General features: G+C 35.6%; 1 protein-coding gene across 1 annotated transcript in view; it reads right to left on the minus strand.

Moving 5' to 3' along the window:
- Window positions 1-2,777: 2,777 nt before the first annotated feature.
- LOC129228717 (protein stum homolog) overlaps window positions 2,778-17,179 on the minus strand; it is a gene marked incomplete at its 5' end in the record, with an annotated part of 203,803 nt that continues 189,401 nt past the window's right edge. The window contains 2 exons of the mRNA XM_054863402.1: window positions 2,778-3,135; window positions 11,283-11,456. Of these exons, the coding sequence (XP_054719377.1) occupies window positions 3,089-3,135; window positions 11,283-11,456 (221 nt within the window). The remainder of the gene's footprint in view (window positions 3,136-11,282; window positions 11,457-17,179) is intronic.

A 17,179-nucleotide genomic window follows, 5' to 3' on the forward strand; every position in this document is an offset into this window, starting at 1 on the left:
TTGAAGACGTATTTCATAAAGTTTAACAAACACACAAATGTCCAAATCCAGATTTTACACCAGAGATGAATATGAAGCTTTAGTTTTAACTGAAGGTTTTTGCGTTTCAATTTCAAATTTGCCACTTAGTTATTATGATATGCCGTCACTTGATAGTTGGGCCACCGACTTAGTTAACACTGATTTGCAACGTATAACAACAGAGCAATGACTCTGTCTTAGCTACAATTATTGCGAATAATGAGCCATTACTGACGGCTTTAAAAAAAAAGCTCCCCATTGATGCTGAACAAGCCTATACAGTTGTCGATGAAAACAAAGCAGTAAACACTCCAAGTGAATTTTTAAATTCCCTGGATACACCAGGAATGCGTCTACACGATTTCCGGTTGAAAATTGGCTCAACAATTTATTCTTTTTCGCGATTTAAACCCACCTAAATTACGCAACGGTACACGTTTCTACATTAAAAGTCAACAATATTTGTCGGAAGAGTTTAAAGGAGAAATGTTTGTGTTGCCACGTAATCCATTATTAGCGTCATAATTTTCAAACACATTTGAAAGGCTTCAATTTTTGATTCGTTTAGCTTTTGCAAAGACCATAAATAGATTTAAAGAACCAAAAATGTCTTCTTTCGGTTTGTACTTGAAACATAAATATTTCTCTTATGGGCAACGAAATATTGCCTACTCACACGTGGAAAGTTATCATACTTTTCGTATTAGCAAAAGACTGGTTGATTAAGAACATTGTGCACAACTTAGTGCTTAGACAGTTTTCAGTTTTCAAATAATAGAAACAATAGTTCGAAGTCAATGTTATCTACTTCATTGAAAAAATTTAATTTTTATACGTTTTTAATTTAGTTAGTGTATTTTGTAAAGAAGTTATTGATTATAAACAATAGAGAAAGCTAATGTGAATAAAATGTAGTGTAGAATCTAAAAGTGTATGGTGGTTTACGCTTAGTTTCTACATTCGATTATTTTACAATCAGTTTCGATATTTACTATCACTTTCAAGTTCTTTTTTTTTTTTTTTTTTTTTTGCGGAAGTTATACTTACAAAATTTACTAAGCGTAAGTATAGTGCTTTTTCCATAGAAAATTTAGTTAGTACTTATTGAATTCAATAAGTACTTTCTTCAGCCTGCACGGTTAAAAAAAAAAAAACAAAAAAACAAATCCGAAACGTTACTGAGTAAAAATTTTCGATAATTGCTTGCAGTTCTGGCTAAGCTTTGGCTATGTTTGCATTACTGCTTATAGAAGTTCCTTAATAAATCAGAAAGGTGCTAAGCTTTTTTTTTTGTATCCCTTCCTAAGTTTACACTAAAGTTCCAGAAACACGACTAACTTCAAACGGGAAGATCTTCGAATTTTTCAAGAGGCTTCCGAGATGATTTCAGAAAGGTTATTAACTTTTATCGGAAAACTTTTCGGGTTTTGGATTGACATGATACTGGCAGAAATTGGCCACATCAGCTGCCCATAATTTTCCAGGAACATTTAGGAATCGTTTTTACTTTGAATAACGCCCATTATCAATCTCATATGTTTTAAAATCGGCTATACTATTTTAAGCTCTATTAAAAATATTTATTTGATTCTATCAAAATAATGAGTTCAAGTTTATTTTAATCCAACTTCTTTGCCACAGCAACGCGTGGCTGGGTCAGCTAGTACAAAACTACGTTTTGTGTAGCATTAAAAAAAAAAAAAATACTCGAACACTGAACTCCTAGCAGTTTTAATAATGTTAATTAGTTTATAGAAGTAAAAAGTTAACTGAATTTATGAGGATACCGCTTAATGTGATATACTCAAAACTCTAATCAATATTTATTCGTTAACCTTTTAGAAGATATTTCAATTTTATTCAGTTGGAATTTATTTTGTGAATTACGTGCCCTAAAAATAAGTGAAAAAATTAAGTTTTTGGTTGAGGAGCTCAATATTTGTATCGCATTCTCACTTAAAAGAAGTGTTACATCGATTTTAAAAGAATGTGGTTAAACACCTCTTAATTTTTTATTTCACACTTGATTGCTTCTATACAGTTGAACATAATTAAACCTTATCATTTATTAAAAAATTTGGACGTACATAAGTATTGTTAACTTTTGTCATTAACAATGCACTGCATTTCAAATCCATATTGTATTTACTATTCTATGTTTTTAAAATAAACCTCTTCTCAATTCTTAATAAATTTGCACCGTAATTAGTTCATAAATTAAACATATTCATTAAACCTATACTGCAAGCTCTTTTTAAAAAACGCTTTTTTTTCAATATGTTCATTTACTCTTACACGATTAGATTACAAAGATGTGTTTGTAAAACTTTTTCTTCCTTCATATGAACAATATAAAGAAACATTAACTCCTTCAGTTGGAATTATGAAATATTGGACCAAAAATGTTGATATTTGGTACACAGTGTACTATGGTAAAGGGTATCTTATCGACAAAATTTTGAGTTTGTAGGAGGAAAATTATAAGAGTTATGGCACGGCCAATATTCCGGACTTATATTTTTGAAATCGATATTTCATATACAAAAACGATAAAATACCGAACAAACTTCATTATAAATGTTCTATAAACAATTACAAAACATAATATAAGCGTTTGAAACGATTCATTAAAGATTATATATATTTTTTTAAAAAATCAGGAAAAAAATCTCGCTTTTCAGATGAAAATCCATGCTTGGAAAAATGAGCCACTCTCTATCTCTCAATCCTAATATGCCAGTGTTGTCAATCCCAAAACGAAAAATTATTTCACAGATTATAATAAGTAGAATGTAAAGAGTCAACTACAAAAAAAATCAACTAATTAAATCAATTATTTAATGATTAGCAGCTGTTTAAAGTGTATGTCTGGTATACCGGACACCAGGTCTGAAGGGGTTAAATTTTCTTTTGTGCCTCAGGAGAAGTGAAATAATCTGAACCTACAAAATAGTAAAAGTTTTGCATAAATGTGTGTGTTAACATATAATGCAGTCTTGTGAGGTGCTGTAGAGAAGTAGATATAAATAAAGCGGCCATTTTTTCTTGTCCCAGCATGTAACCGAAGTCACAGCATTGTGCTTGAAGGTGGTTGTTCATCCACAGCTTTCGACACTGAAAAGGAAGAAATGAGATTATAGCATAAATGAAAACGGTAAAATAATAAGATTTTTATTGCACATGTTGATTCAATTGGATTATCAATTCAACACACATCAATTTATTACACATATGTGCCGCTATGTGACTTGGGCCCATTGGTTTTTGGCGCGAATTCCTCCAAGGGGGTGGATTAATGAGACGTTTCTTGAGTTTTGCATGACTGCTATTCCCCAGGAAGTAGCTAGCGGAATCAAACAAAATTTGGTCCATATGTTGCCCCTAACAGGTACAGGCCCTGATTTAATTTTGGTGTTAATAGCTCAAACGGGGGTTGAGCTACAGAACGTTTTTTCTCGTCAATTGTGACTGCTGTATCTCAAGAAATAATGAACGTAATTAAAAAAAAGAAAAAATTATCGACAAGTAGCCCTTAGAAGGTATAAGAAATGATTATATTTTGGTGTCAACAGCTGAAAAAGGGGTGGTGCAGTCGAACGTTCTTTTTTTCCCATTGTGAGTGCCATATCTCAAGAAGTAATGCTACGTTCTGGATGAAATTTGGAATAAATATGAATCCATATGTAAACAGGCGTTGGTTTAATTTTGGTGCCGATCTTTCCATGAGGGGCCGATTTTTTTTTTTTTTTATTTATGTGAATAAAAATAGCTTTATAATTGCAACAATAAGAAAGGTAAATCGTAATAGACTGTCCTCTAAGTTTAGCTCGTGCTTTTAATTGCATGGAAATGATCGGAAATATTATCTCAATGATTTAAAATTTTTAACTGTTGCCATCTTGTGTTTGTCAACAAATAAATGTTTGTAATTATTTTAATCAAGGCTTTTAAAATAATTTTCAATTTTCATTCTTTGCTTTGCTTTTGAGATAAATCAGGAATTGGGATGGTCATCAATTTTGGCATGTGTAATTTTGTTTTCGTTGGGAGTACTGCTTCCTCGTTAAGCATGGGGAGGAATCAGAATTATAAGAAAGATATAGAAGAAAGTTTCGTGATGGCCACAACATACTAGTTTTCGTTTCTTCTTTCCCCCGAAATGAGACTTACCAGTAAGAGGGTTAAGTGACCGGATCGAATTTAGCCTTGTCACAATAAAACCTTTCCCTGCATGTTAATTATTACCGAAACACATTATCATATTATCATGCCGAGGCGCGAGTTTCAACTGTTGAATCTCGCGGGTTACTCGATCATCGGTTATTATTTATGTGAGGATAAAGCTGAAAGTCTGTGTCTCTGGATGTCTGTGTCCCTGAATGTATGGATGTCAAGATGTATTCATGTCTTTTACACGCATAGCGCCTAGACCGTTCAACCGATTTTCATGAAATTTGGCACACAGTTAGCACGTAGCATAGGGGTGTGCACTTCGAAGCGATTTTTCGAAAATTCAATTTTTTACTTTTTCTATTCCAATTTTAAGAAAATTTTCCTGAGAAAAATTATCATAAGATGGACGAGTTACCGTAACGTGGGCGAGCAAATGAACAGAGCAAATTGGCGAGAAATTCATCATCCATTATTTGTAAATATACAGGCGAACGAAATGACCTTTTAATTTTCTACTACGGGCAAAGCCGTGCCGGTACCGCTAGTAAAAATAATGAAATTGAAACGTTCCTGGAAAATGGACAGATAATGTGCCTAATTTTTGACAGGTTCACATTCGATAAAAGCCATGAAATTCTAACTCTAAAATTTAGTAATTCTCCTGAAATTAACCTGGAATCTTTCTAAAAAAATCAGAGACCTTCCCAATCGTAAAGTCTCTCTCTCTCTCTCTCTCTCAGTCCGGTTTCTAAAATCCGCAAGAATCCTTTGGGAAATTATAACTAGCGGTCCCCGCACGGCTTTGCCCGTGGTATAAAATTAAAAGGTCATTTGGTTCGCCTGTATATTTAAAAGTAATGGATGATGAATATCTCGCCAATTTGCCATGTTCATTTGCTCGCCCATGTTACGGTTCCACGTTATGATAATTTGGTAATTTACTCGTCCACGTTATGAGAATTTGCGCGGTAAAATGCTCTTAAAATTGGAAAAAAAAAGAACAAAAGCTAATTTTCAAAAATCAAGGCTTCAAAAATCAGCTTCGAGGTGCTCATCCCTATGCTGCGCGTTGTGTGTTTAGCGTTAAGGGAAGTTCCGCTGCTTAAGTTTAGCCTTGCTCTGAATTGAATAATAACGCAGACGATTTTTATCTGCAGACGAGTTTTATTTTGGCATGCGTTTTTCATTCTGTTTTGGTTTTTAAGTCACAATAAATGGTGGAACAAGGATGATGTGTGGTCAGTTGTCTTATTTTTTTCATTATATCGCATAAATTTCATCACATCGCATAAATATGAACAACCCCGCATCTACCAGCACCTTTCCGAATCGAAATGAACTAGAATCGAAAACTGAAGAATTAGAGGTAAGAATTTATACATTTCTTGGTTCTCCTCTGATATGCCCCCCTCTTGGCGAGATTTTAATTTTTCGCTCGATACGAAAATCGCCAATAAGGCGATAACTTGGCAACCCTGGTTTTGCAACTTGAACGCTGGAAAGTAGTTTCTCGAAGTCTGTCTTTTTGCACGTGTCTGTGTGGTAGGAGGTAGGTGCTCATATGTTCCGCTTTTAGAGTATTCTTTTTCTTGTTGTTTTTTAATGTTAATTTAGTTGAATTTTCTATTTTAATTATGAGTTCGGTTTGTGATGTTGTCCAAAAGTATCAATTGAAATTTTTGAATGAATCTTCTTTTTCTTTTTCGTCAGGTCGTCCAACGTTTGGACGTACCGGAGTCCTAAATAGATTTTTTATATTTAAACTAATTGAAAATAAAGAGGTTTTTTTAGAATTTTTAAGGGAAATTGGTTTACTTAAGAATGAAATGTTATGTTCTAGATGTAATTCTGTTATGAAAATTAAAAAAAAAAAAAAATTCAGATGGGTTAATTTTTTTTTGTAGAAAGGTTATTGGGGGTGTTGTTTGTGGAAAAGAAGCAACGATCAGGAGTGGGTCATGGTTTAGTTCTAGCAAGTTGACAATAGAGGAGATTTTTTTGATAACATATGAGATTTTAATTGGGACCAAAACTGCTGATATTGAAAGTCAATATTTTTTTTCATCACAAACTTGAGCCGATTGGCGAAATTATATTAATGAAGAAATATTAAATTACATTGAATTAAAATCCGAACAAATAGGGGGGGTTGGGAAAGTTATTGAAGTTGATGAATCTAAATTTGGGAAAAGAAAATATAATCGGGGACATGCAGTTGAGGGACAATGGGTTTTTGGGGGGGTTGAACGGGGTTCGGGGAAAACTTTTTTGGTTGCTGTTGGGGATAGGGGTAGGGAAACTCTATTTTTGGCAATTAAGCAGTGGATACTACCAGGCACGACGGTGCACTCCGATTGTTGGAGGGCATATGATACATTGGGGGAGGAGGGGTATGAGCATTTAACAGTCAACCATAAACTTAATTTTGTAGATCCAGAAACTAAATGTCACACTAACACAATTGAATCCACATGGAGACACGTTAAAAGTACTCTACCATCATATAATAGATTAGGGGATTTTAAATTTTATTTAGCTTATTATTTATACAAAAAAAATTGTGAATACAAAAATGAGGATATGTTTGTAAAGTTTTTGGAAATAATTCGCGAAATTAATTGGGTGGAGTACAAAATACAAGTAAAATAAGGTTGTTTTTTTTTGGAATTTTTTTTGTCAAAACAAACATAATTTAAATATTTTTGTAAAGTAATGATAATAAAAAATGGGATAATTTCCCTAAGAGCGGAACATATGTGCACTGCCTCACGTGAGGAAGTAAAAGAAAAGTAAAAAAGGTAAGTGAACATATTTTGAATTATTGTGTTTTTAGTGTGTTTCTGGTAGTTTGTATTTTGGTCTGGTTGGCATTTTTGTAGCACAAAAATGGTGTTAATTTCACATAAAATCTGTGACTTTATTGTATACTGAACGGAGGAGATCTGTGACTTATATCCGACTGTGATGTATATTAAAAGTCGGAGGGATAACCCGAGGTCTCATAGTACTTTCGTAATGAGACCGAGGCAGGGCCGGCGAGCCGAGGTCTCATTACGAAAGTACTATGAGACCGAGGGCTCGTATCCCGGAGAAACAACGGAAAAAAATTAATGCATTAATTTCATTAAATAATTAATGACATAATTTGAATTTTTCCTGTTGGCGCTAAAAAAGCATCGCTAAGAACGATGTATGACATATGACGTCATACATAGTTTTCTTGGCGACGCTTTTTTGGCGCCAACAGGAAAAAGTCGCCAAGAGGGGGGTATATCAGATTTGTTCCCATTTCTTTCAACGCATGAAGAAAATAATTCTACCAATGAAATTAAAAACAATGCATTAGTTAGATTACCGGAACTTTCGATTTCAAAGTTCGCAGGTAAAATTGAAGAATGGAACAAATTTAAAATGCAATTCAATAGTATAATTACTAGTAACAACCAATTATCAGATGTACACAAACTTCAATATTTACAATCTTGCTTAGTCGGTGAAACAAAACATTTAATGTCAGCAGAAGACACTTACGACTATTATTTAAAGCTTTAGAAGAAAAATATGAACAACCCCGCATCTACCAGCACCTTTCCGCATAAAATTACAGTCCGCTATCGCAGCTATCGTACACTGCGAACTAATTTTGTGCCAAATTTCATGAAAATCGACCGAACGGTTTAGGCGCTATGCGTGAAACAGACATAAAGACTTTCAGCTCTATTATTAGTAAAGAAATGACGGCTTCTCTCTCTCTCTCTCTCTCTCTACGTTTTATATATTCTCAATTGGCATGTCACAATAGGAAATCTCATTACAAAAAGCAGAGCTGGGTTTCTTATTGTCTTTAGGCAACGGGTTAAATATCTATATATATAATTCTCTTACGTGCCGGCAAATGAAGGGGTGAATTTCTAAACCTCTGTTGGCAACACTTCGCCGATAAATCATGTAAACAAACTTCTACGTTGTTTTGAAATCTTGAATCACAGAATACTCAACGAACTTTTTTTTTTTTTTTTTGAGATGAGTTTGAGTCGGGCTGTGGCCCATTTCAACCTTAATCAGCAAAGAAAAGCTCAAAGAAGGCAGGAAACCGTTCTTGAATCCAATTTAAGACGAGCCATTTCCAGAGTTGTATTCTCTGATTCGCTGCCGATAATTTTTAGCGGCTGGGGAATTTTCAGTCAGCAGTTCCTTCAACAGATCAGGTGCGTCACACAATGCCGGTAACCGCACCTTTCCGTCATGGCAACATTTAGTATATTTATTTGCAGTATTACGCTCTTTCTGCCAATAAAGAGCACCACAAAATTCGCATTCTTCACACATTGCTCCACAATCATGTTCATCGGCAATGTTGTTTTGAACGCGTAGGCGCTTTGAGCGTCGTCTATTCTCTGCTTCAGTACGACAGTTCAGTTCAAAATGAATAACCGAGAAAGAATTTACTTTATTCCTTTTATTCTCAGCTGAAAGGTTTCGCCAAATTTGTTTAGGGTTATAGTAGTTTTAGTATTGTGCAAGCAAAGTAGCCTTGGCGAGTTTTCGCGTTTTTAGTTAAACCATTTTTTGTTCGTGACGTGGCAAGGATTCAGAATAACAACAAGAAGGACAAACGTTTGAGAAAATATGTTTGGTGCTCTCTGAGCCTGTTTTTAGTCATGGCCAGCTCTATGTGGCATTATCAAGAACAAGATCTTTTGAAGCAGTGTCAGTTGTGGCTCCCAAACGGGACATTTTTAATTGTGTATATGAGGAAGTTTTCTCAGATTAGAATATATAAGAGTGTAAATATGTAAATATATAAGAGTGTAAATAATGTAAATACATCCCTCGGGGGAGCCTGTAACCCCTAGAGGGCGCGTCCCCAGGTGGCGGATAGGGGAATGCCTTCATTGGTTTTCCAATGGGTGGTAGAAGGGAAATAAAATACCTTCCGCGGACCAACAGGTAGAAGTGCAATCTCTCCAAAGCAATGACAGACACTTTTGTATCTATAATGGTAAAGTTGTGCACATTGCCAAGGCAGTCATCTTACATACAGCAAAGTTAAACTGTCGAAAATCTGGCCAAAGCAGACAAATTAACATTATGAACGTAATTTTCATATTGGTTAAATGGATGGTGACCTAAATGCAATTACCAACTTTAATTTTTACGGAAAATTTTAGCTAGGCTAATGTATTGGCATACAGCGAGCGAGCGAAGCGAGCATGGATCGCTAAGCGATCCACAGGGAACTGCGTAAGCAGTTCCGGGGGTTGGCGAGCGATAGCGAGCAGGGGGCGATAGCCCCCTAGTTTATTTCAATTCTCGCTCAACAATAGGTTAAAATAAATATTAATCATTTGGGTAGATATAACCATCCAATGTTTTAATTAATTAATTAATTAACAAAAACGTTTCCGATTCGATCCATCTCGCTTCGAAACCATGCTTACCACAACTTAATTACACACAAAAAATTTGATCAAAATCGGTTCAGCCGTTTAAAAGCCTTATGGTGACAAACGTCCGCACAGAAGATTTTTATATATTAAGATGTAACAGCTTGGCATCTTCCTGATTCATCTGGAAAGCTCTTAAAGCAAATATGGCCGAAGCTACAAATATCCTAACTATTGCATTTCGACTCCGTCTGGGCTTTTGTCGATCTGGAGAGACCGTAACTAAGCTGAAGGAGAAACACCTCATAAAGAGTTGTATATCGAAAAATATAACTTTTAATATGTTTTTACACTGGTCGCAAAAGATGTTTTCCACCGCAGTTTAAAATCGGTACTCGTTGAACTTGTTGCGATGATTGCGAATTTTGTTTTCGAAATAAAAAAAAAAACTTGTTTTTCAAAGGAAACTGGTGTAAATCCTTGAAATCTCAAAACGTCACCGGGAAGTAGTCTGTGACTTTTTTTTTAAATTTTATTCATTCATTTATTTTTTTCTTAATAGTGTGTACTTACACCTTTACGTACGGAAAACTGAAATAACATGGACAATTTAAAAAGTTTTTTAGGGGTGATGAAAAATAAAAAAAATTACGTTGTAACTTGAGGGAGATATTTTTTCTTTTGTTGAATAATCTACTTCTTTTACTTTCTATAAGGAAGTAAAAATACATGCGTGGGAAAAAACATTCCGTATGATCCCAAACAGTGTAATTTCACAACTGAAAGGCCGGTTTACAAATCCATGTATCAAAACAACTGTAAAATTTATGATCTGTTCCGGCAGTGTATTGATGAAAAAAACATATTTTCATGCTTTTCAAAGTGTTTTTTCTTTTTTTTGAGCAGTCACATTGCTTATTGTTCTCATTTGACTGTTTTGAATTCCTATGATTTTATTTCCCCCCCCCCCCCCGCCTCCCTCAGCAGCACCACCGTCGACCGGCTCCTCACGATGCTGCTCTTCTAGTGGAAACCGTCTCCAGGTTGCGTCCATTTCCTACACACACACGCATACACACACACACCTACACCTACACACACACACACACCTACATACATACATACACACACCTACACACACATACATACATATACACACATACACATACATACACACACACCTACACACACATACACACACCTACACACACATACATACACACACCTACACACACATACATACATACATCTACGCACACACACTCCTACATACACACACCTACACACACATACATACACACATACATACACACAGCTACATACACACATCAACACACACACGAATACCTACACCTATACACACATACACACACTCGTACATACACACACTCGTACATACACACACCCACACACTCACACACAAATACACATACACACACAAATACAAACACTCATGCCTGCACACAGACACAAACACACACGCCTACATACACACACACACTCGTGATTGCGAAAAACATAATTTGAATTCCAGATGTCAAAATTCAAGTTAATTTTTCTTTTTTTAATAGGAATAAGCAAATAGGAAGAAAAAATTGGTTTCACAAACATAACAGTTCATTTCATCGTGTAAGGATAAACCACATAGCGATGACAGACATCTATCATCGTTGACATTTTAACATTTCCTTGCGTACTCACAGCTTATATTGACGAAAGTGATTCCCCAAAGAACGCTCCAGATCCAGCCCACAATGATCGGTGCCATGAGCAGCTGAAGCAGCGCAGCTAATAAGTTGTACAGCAAGGATTTCCTCTTGTCGCCGTATTCAGTTGTGCAGCCGCAAAAAACAGCAAAAGAGCTAATCAGTGTGCCTAAAACAAGAAGAAATCACTGTTAAATAGTAAGCAGCAAACGCAATGAAAATAATTTGGCAAATTTTAGGGATTTTACAAAGAAATCACAACACTAAAAAAAATTCCGAAATGTTACTGGTTATTTCCGTGGAACGTTTCGTGATTTCAGAGGTTTTCACCTATTTCCCCAAATAATCAAGTATCCTCGCAAAAAAGTTTCCTGAACTCCTAAAAGATGCACGAATGCAGACCTTGCACTGGTGTGAAAATATTTTCTGCTACCAGTTTAAATATTGAAGGAGCGTGTTTATTAGGTGTATCGGCTTTAGATTGTTAATGGCTCTTCCGGATTGACTGAGCTTCCAATGGGAGCAATTAAGGCACTGGATTGCTACAGCTTTGCAAGGCAAGAATTGCAGGCAAGGAATATGCTTGGTTCTTGCTTGCAATTTTCGCGTAACTTGGCCGTGGTTGCTCTAATATTTCTAGAGCTTTCGTGGTAAATCAGGAAGGTTCTAATCAAATACATTGAACCTATTTATTTTTTCTAGAAGCTTCACGACTGGCGATAACAGGGGAGATTTCTTAATACTTCAAAAAGGTTACTGACTTTTATGGGAAAACGTTCCTGGTTTTTGTAAGATATGTTACTGGTTGAATTTGGGCACATCAGCTGCCTATTATTTTCCAGGAACGTTTCTGAATTGTTTTTACGGTGAAGAAATGAGAGTTAGGAAGGGTTGCCAACTGCTAAAATTTTGCGGAGTTGCTCCGCAAAAATAGCAAATTGCTATTGCTATTTATTTATTTTACTCCGCATTTCTAGTTTGGTCTTAATTCTGACCAGGCTTACCAAACATTCTAATAAAATTAAATTTATGTTTATTACACTGTAAAATCGATTCTGAATCGTTCCTGGAAAATAATAGGCAGCTGATGTGCCCAATCTATGCCAGTAACATGTCTCGAAAAATCCAGGAACGTTTTCCGTTAAAACTCAGTAACTTTCCTGAAAAATACTGAAATCTTCCCGTTTAAAGAAAGTCGTGCCATTGGTACTTCAGAGTAATCTTAGGTAGGGATAATATAAAAGCTTGGAACCTTCCTGATTTATAAAGACAGTTCCAAAAAGAGTGCAGCAAACATGGCCAAAGCTAAGCCAGAATTGCATATACACAGTAAAAAAGATTCAGAAACGTTCCTGGATAATAATGGGCAGCTGATGTGCCCAATTTCTATCAGTAACATATCTTGCAAAAACCAGGAACGTTTTCCGCTAATATTCAGTAACCTTCCTGAAATTATCTCGGAAAACCTCCTTAAAATGTCAGAAATCTTCACGTTAAGCCAGTTGTGTCTCTAGAACTGTGGAGTTAACTTTAGAAGGTATAACATAATTGCTTGGCCCTTTCCTCTTCCTGATTTCTTAAGAAAGTTCCACAAGCAGTATTGCTAACATGGCCAAGGCTAAACCAGATTTGCAAGCAGTTATCGAGAATTTTTCACGCCTGCAACTCTTGCGGAGCAGCGCAGTCCATACTTATTCTCTCCCTTTGGGAGCTGTATCAACATCAAGCCGATTCCCTTTATAAATACGCAAAGTTAAGCTTTAAACTGGGAGCTAAAAATATTTTTTACACCATTGAGGAGTGTGCATTCGAGCAACTTGTAGCAATTCAGGAAACTTTTTGACAATGATACTTGATATTTCCAGGAAATGGATAAAAACCATTGAAATCCCGACACGTTACACGGAAATACTCAGCAACGTTTCGGAACTGTTTTTACAGTGTATGTATCAAACACCACACTTGATTGCAATTCTTGCTAACCTACGTAGTCCATACTTAATCACTCCCTTTGAGAGGTCAGTCAGCATGGCCGAGCCATATTCGAACTAGAGCCGGTACACCTTATAAATACTCACAGTGATTCTTTAAACTGGGAGCTAAAAATATTTTTTGCAACAGAGAGAAGTCTGCATTCGGACAACTTGTAGCAATTCAAGAAACTTTTCGACAATGATACTTGATATTTCCAGGAAGTGGGTAAAAACCATTGAAATCCCGAAACGTTACACGGAAATAGTAACGTGTCGGAATTTTTTTACAGTGTATATTTTGCTAGTTAATTATAACAAGCATGTAAATATGGGAAATTAAGGATAATTTCTCAAAGCATGACATAGTGTTTAAAGCTGTTTTATTAATTTATAAATAATTAATTTTGTGCTAGTGTTTACACTGTAAAAAAATTCCGAAACGTTGCTGAGTATTTCCGTGTCACGTTTCGCGATTTCAATGGTTTTTATCCACTTCCTGGAAATATCAAGTATCATTGTCAGAAAGTTTTCCGAATTGCTACTAGTTGTTCGAATGCAGACTTCTCTCTGTTGTAAAATGTATGTTTAACTACCGGTTTACAGATTTTCTGAGAGTATTTATAAGGCGTATCGGCTTCAGTTTCGTTGCGGCACGCCCATGCCGATTATGGACTACGTAGCTTTGCAAGAATTGCAGTCGAGTGAAACACTTGCAGTTCTGTCTTAGCTTTGGCCATGATTGGAACCGTTTTGCTAACTGAGGAAGGTGCCCGGCTCTTATGTTACCCCTACCAAATTTTACACTGAAATTCCAAAGACGCGACTGGCTTTAAACGGAACGATTTCTGGATTTTTCAGGAAGGTTACTGAATTTTAACGGAAAAGGTTCTTGGTTTTTGCGAGATATGTTACTGGCAGAAATTGGGCACATCAGCTGCCTATTATTTTCCAGGAACGTTTCTGAATCGTTTTTACAGTGTAGAATGATTATCAAAACTTAAAAACAATTTTAGAGTAGAGGTTTAATTATTTTATATTGATTTTCATACAACATACTGAGTTGCTTCGATCAATTTCAAAATGTTCCTCAAAATCACCACAGATGCTCCTCAAATATTTTCTCCAAGGTTGGCAACAGCGGAGTTAAGTATAAATACTAACCAGTCTGTACTAGTTACTTAAGTTTTTGATGAGAGAGTTGCTTATTATCCTCACGTGACCTTAATTGACGTTGGTCTGATTTTTCAGATTACCATGACAACGACAATACGTCCAGCTCGTGGTTTTTAATATCGTTTTATGAGAGATTAATTTTCGTCGCCTTAGTTACAAATCGTCTGCGTTTATTCAAGGCCTATCTAAAGCAAATTTTACTTTTCAAAACTTGGATTTTTGTGCAAAATCATGTTTTGTCTCGATAAAACGCATAGATGAACTAAACGGCAAAAATTCATTTAAATACAAAATTTCCAGATTACTGATTCCCACTCTTGAATATTTATAAGAAATAAAAATACCATAACGGTATACGCTCTAAATATAATCTTTCTGTTAAGTGTAAGGGTGTCAGTTGGTCATAAACAACCAAGACATCTTTATTACCGCATCTTTTCTATACAACACAAATTATCGACTTTATTGTTTGTATTTTTCAGCTTGACAGCTACTTAAAACTTACCTAACATTAAAAAAAATAGAGAGAGAGAGAGAGAAAATCAATTTTTTGAAGACTATAACAAGTTTTAGTCCTCCTGCTAGACACCTTATTTTTTTTATTTGGATAAATATTTTTGTGGTGCATTTTGGACTACGTAGGCAACTTTTTTTTTTCTTATCCACATGAAGTTTCGAACTTCCAAAAAAAAAAATATATCGATTCAGCCTAGTACACAATATTGGTTGACACTTTCAGGTGCTTGTCGCACAGGCTGCCGTTGTTCAAATTATATGTTATATTAAACTTTTTTTTTTAACAATGGGGCCTTTATTTTAAAAGTATTTTTTTCTGAAAGAACATGTTTAAAAACATAGAATCTAACCATTTTTTAAATAGTTTGTTAAAGTTTAATATTTTTAAAAAAAATACTTAAATCGTTGCGCTTTCATTGTTTACGTTTCTGGCCGACGACATCACATATGATGAAATGCCATTCTGTGTTACCATTCACCGAGCAAAATATTTGATTCGCATCTTTACTCACGTGTATTGGCAACGATAGGGTTGATAGCAAGCGTAGAGAGCGATTGTAGTTCGCTTCTTGATTATCATAACGTGGAAAAGCGGTACAAAACGCACCAAAGAGCATCATTTGTGACGTCATCAGGCCCACGCCTTGTATGCAAAATCGGGCATTTTCAAAAATCAATTAAAAAATAACTGTTCGGAAAATGAAAGAATTTTCTGGGTCCATGTTATTCTTTTCTTTTTTTTTGCTTATTCTATCTATTTCAATGACAAAAAGTACTACTTTTGACTGAAGGAAACAATCCCACTGAGGCAGTGAGGTACAAAGGGATGTAAGTGGACATTTTCAAGTTTCGAGTAAAACGCGTTTAAAGTTAACATCCTTGAATAAAACGCGTTTAAAGATAACATCCTTGAGTAAAACGCGTTTAAAGATAACATCCTTGAGTAAAACGCGTTTAAAGATAACATCCTTGAGTAAAAACGCGTTTAAAGATAACATCCTTGAGTAAAACGCGTTTAAAGATAACATCCTTGAGTAAAACGCGTTTAAAGACAACATCCTAGGTAGGCTTCCATTGATTTTTTTTTTTTTTTTTTGCTAAATCATGCTGTAGAGCAGCACCTACCAGGGCTACTAGTACCATCTCTTGCCCCAAGACGGAGGAGAGGTTCACCTACCATTTGTACTGGTTATCTCCAAATTTTTAATTTTGCCACTGACATCCCTTTGCTTCTCACTGCCTCAATTGTTTTGATTTAAAAGAAGAAATACAAGAGGGTGTGCGACTTGAAAAACCGACTTTTTTCAAGTTTCGAGTAAAACGCGTTTAAAGATAACATCCTTGAGTAAAACGCGTTTAAAGACAACATCCTAGGTAGGCTTCCATTGATTTTTTTTTTTTGCTAAATCATTTTGTAGAGCAGCACCTACCAGGGCTACTAGTACCATCTCTTGCCCCAAGACGGAGGAGAGGTTCACCTACCATTTGTACTGGTTATCTCCAAATTTTTAATTTTGCCACTGACATCCCTTTGCTTTTCACTGCCTCAATTGCTTTGACTTAAAAGAAGAAATACAAGAGGGTGTGCGACTTGAAAAACCGACTTTCGTCATTTGGGAGGGGGGAAGACACCTAGTGTACATGGGTAATATTAAACTCGAAAGGTTTTAATACTGTAAAAACGCTGTAAGAAACGTTCCTAGAAAATAATGGGCAGCTGATGTGCCCAATTTCTTCCAGTGCTATATCTTACAAAAACCAGGAACGTTTTCCGCTAGACTTCAGAAACCTTCCTGAAATTATTCTGGAAGCTCTTCCTGAAATATTCGGGAAGCTTCCCGTTTAATGCCATTCGTATCACTGGAAGATTCGAGTAAACTTTAAGTTTGGCACATTTCTGCGTTTCAAGGAGAGCTCCAAAAGCAGTATTGCAAACATGGCCAAAGCGAAGTCAGAATTGCAAGTACCAAGAATTTTACTCGCCTGCAATTCTTCGCAAAGCTACGTTGTCCACAGACTGGTTTGAACCCTTTGGATGCCTTATCAGTCTGGACGGACCGCAACGGATCTAGAGCGGGTACAATTTAGAAACGCGATCAGTTAATCTTTAAACTGGGAGCTAAAGCTATTTTTTACACCATTGAGGAGTGTGCATTCGAGCAACTTGTAGCAATTCAGGAAACTTTTTGACAATGATGTTTGATTTTTTCAGGAAGTGGATAAAAACCAC

This window comes from Uloborus diversus, chromosome 8 (assembly GCF_026930045.1).
Source record: "Uloborus diversus isolate 005 chromosome 8, Udiv.v.3.1, whole genome shotgun sequence".
Taxonomy (NCBI): domain Eukaryota; kingdom Metazoa; phylum Arthropoda; class Arachnida; order Araneae; family Uloboridae; genus Uloborus; species Uloborus diversus.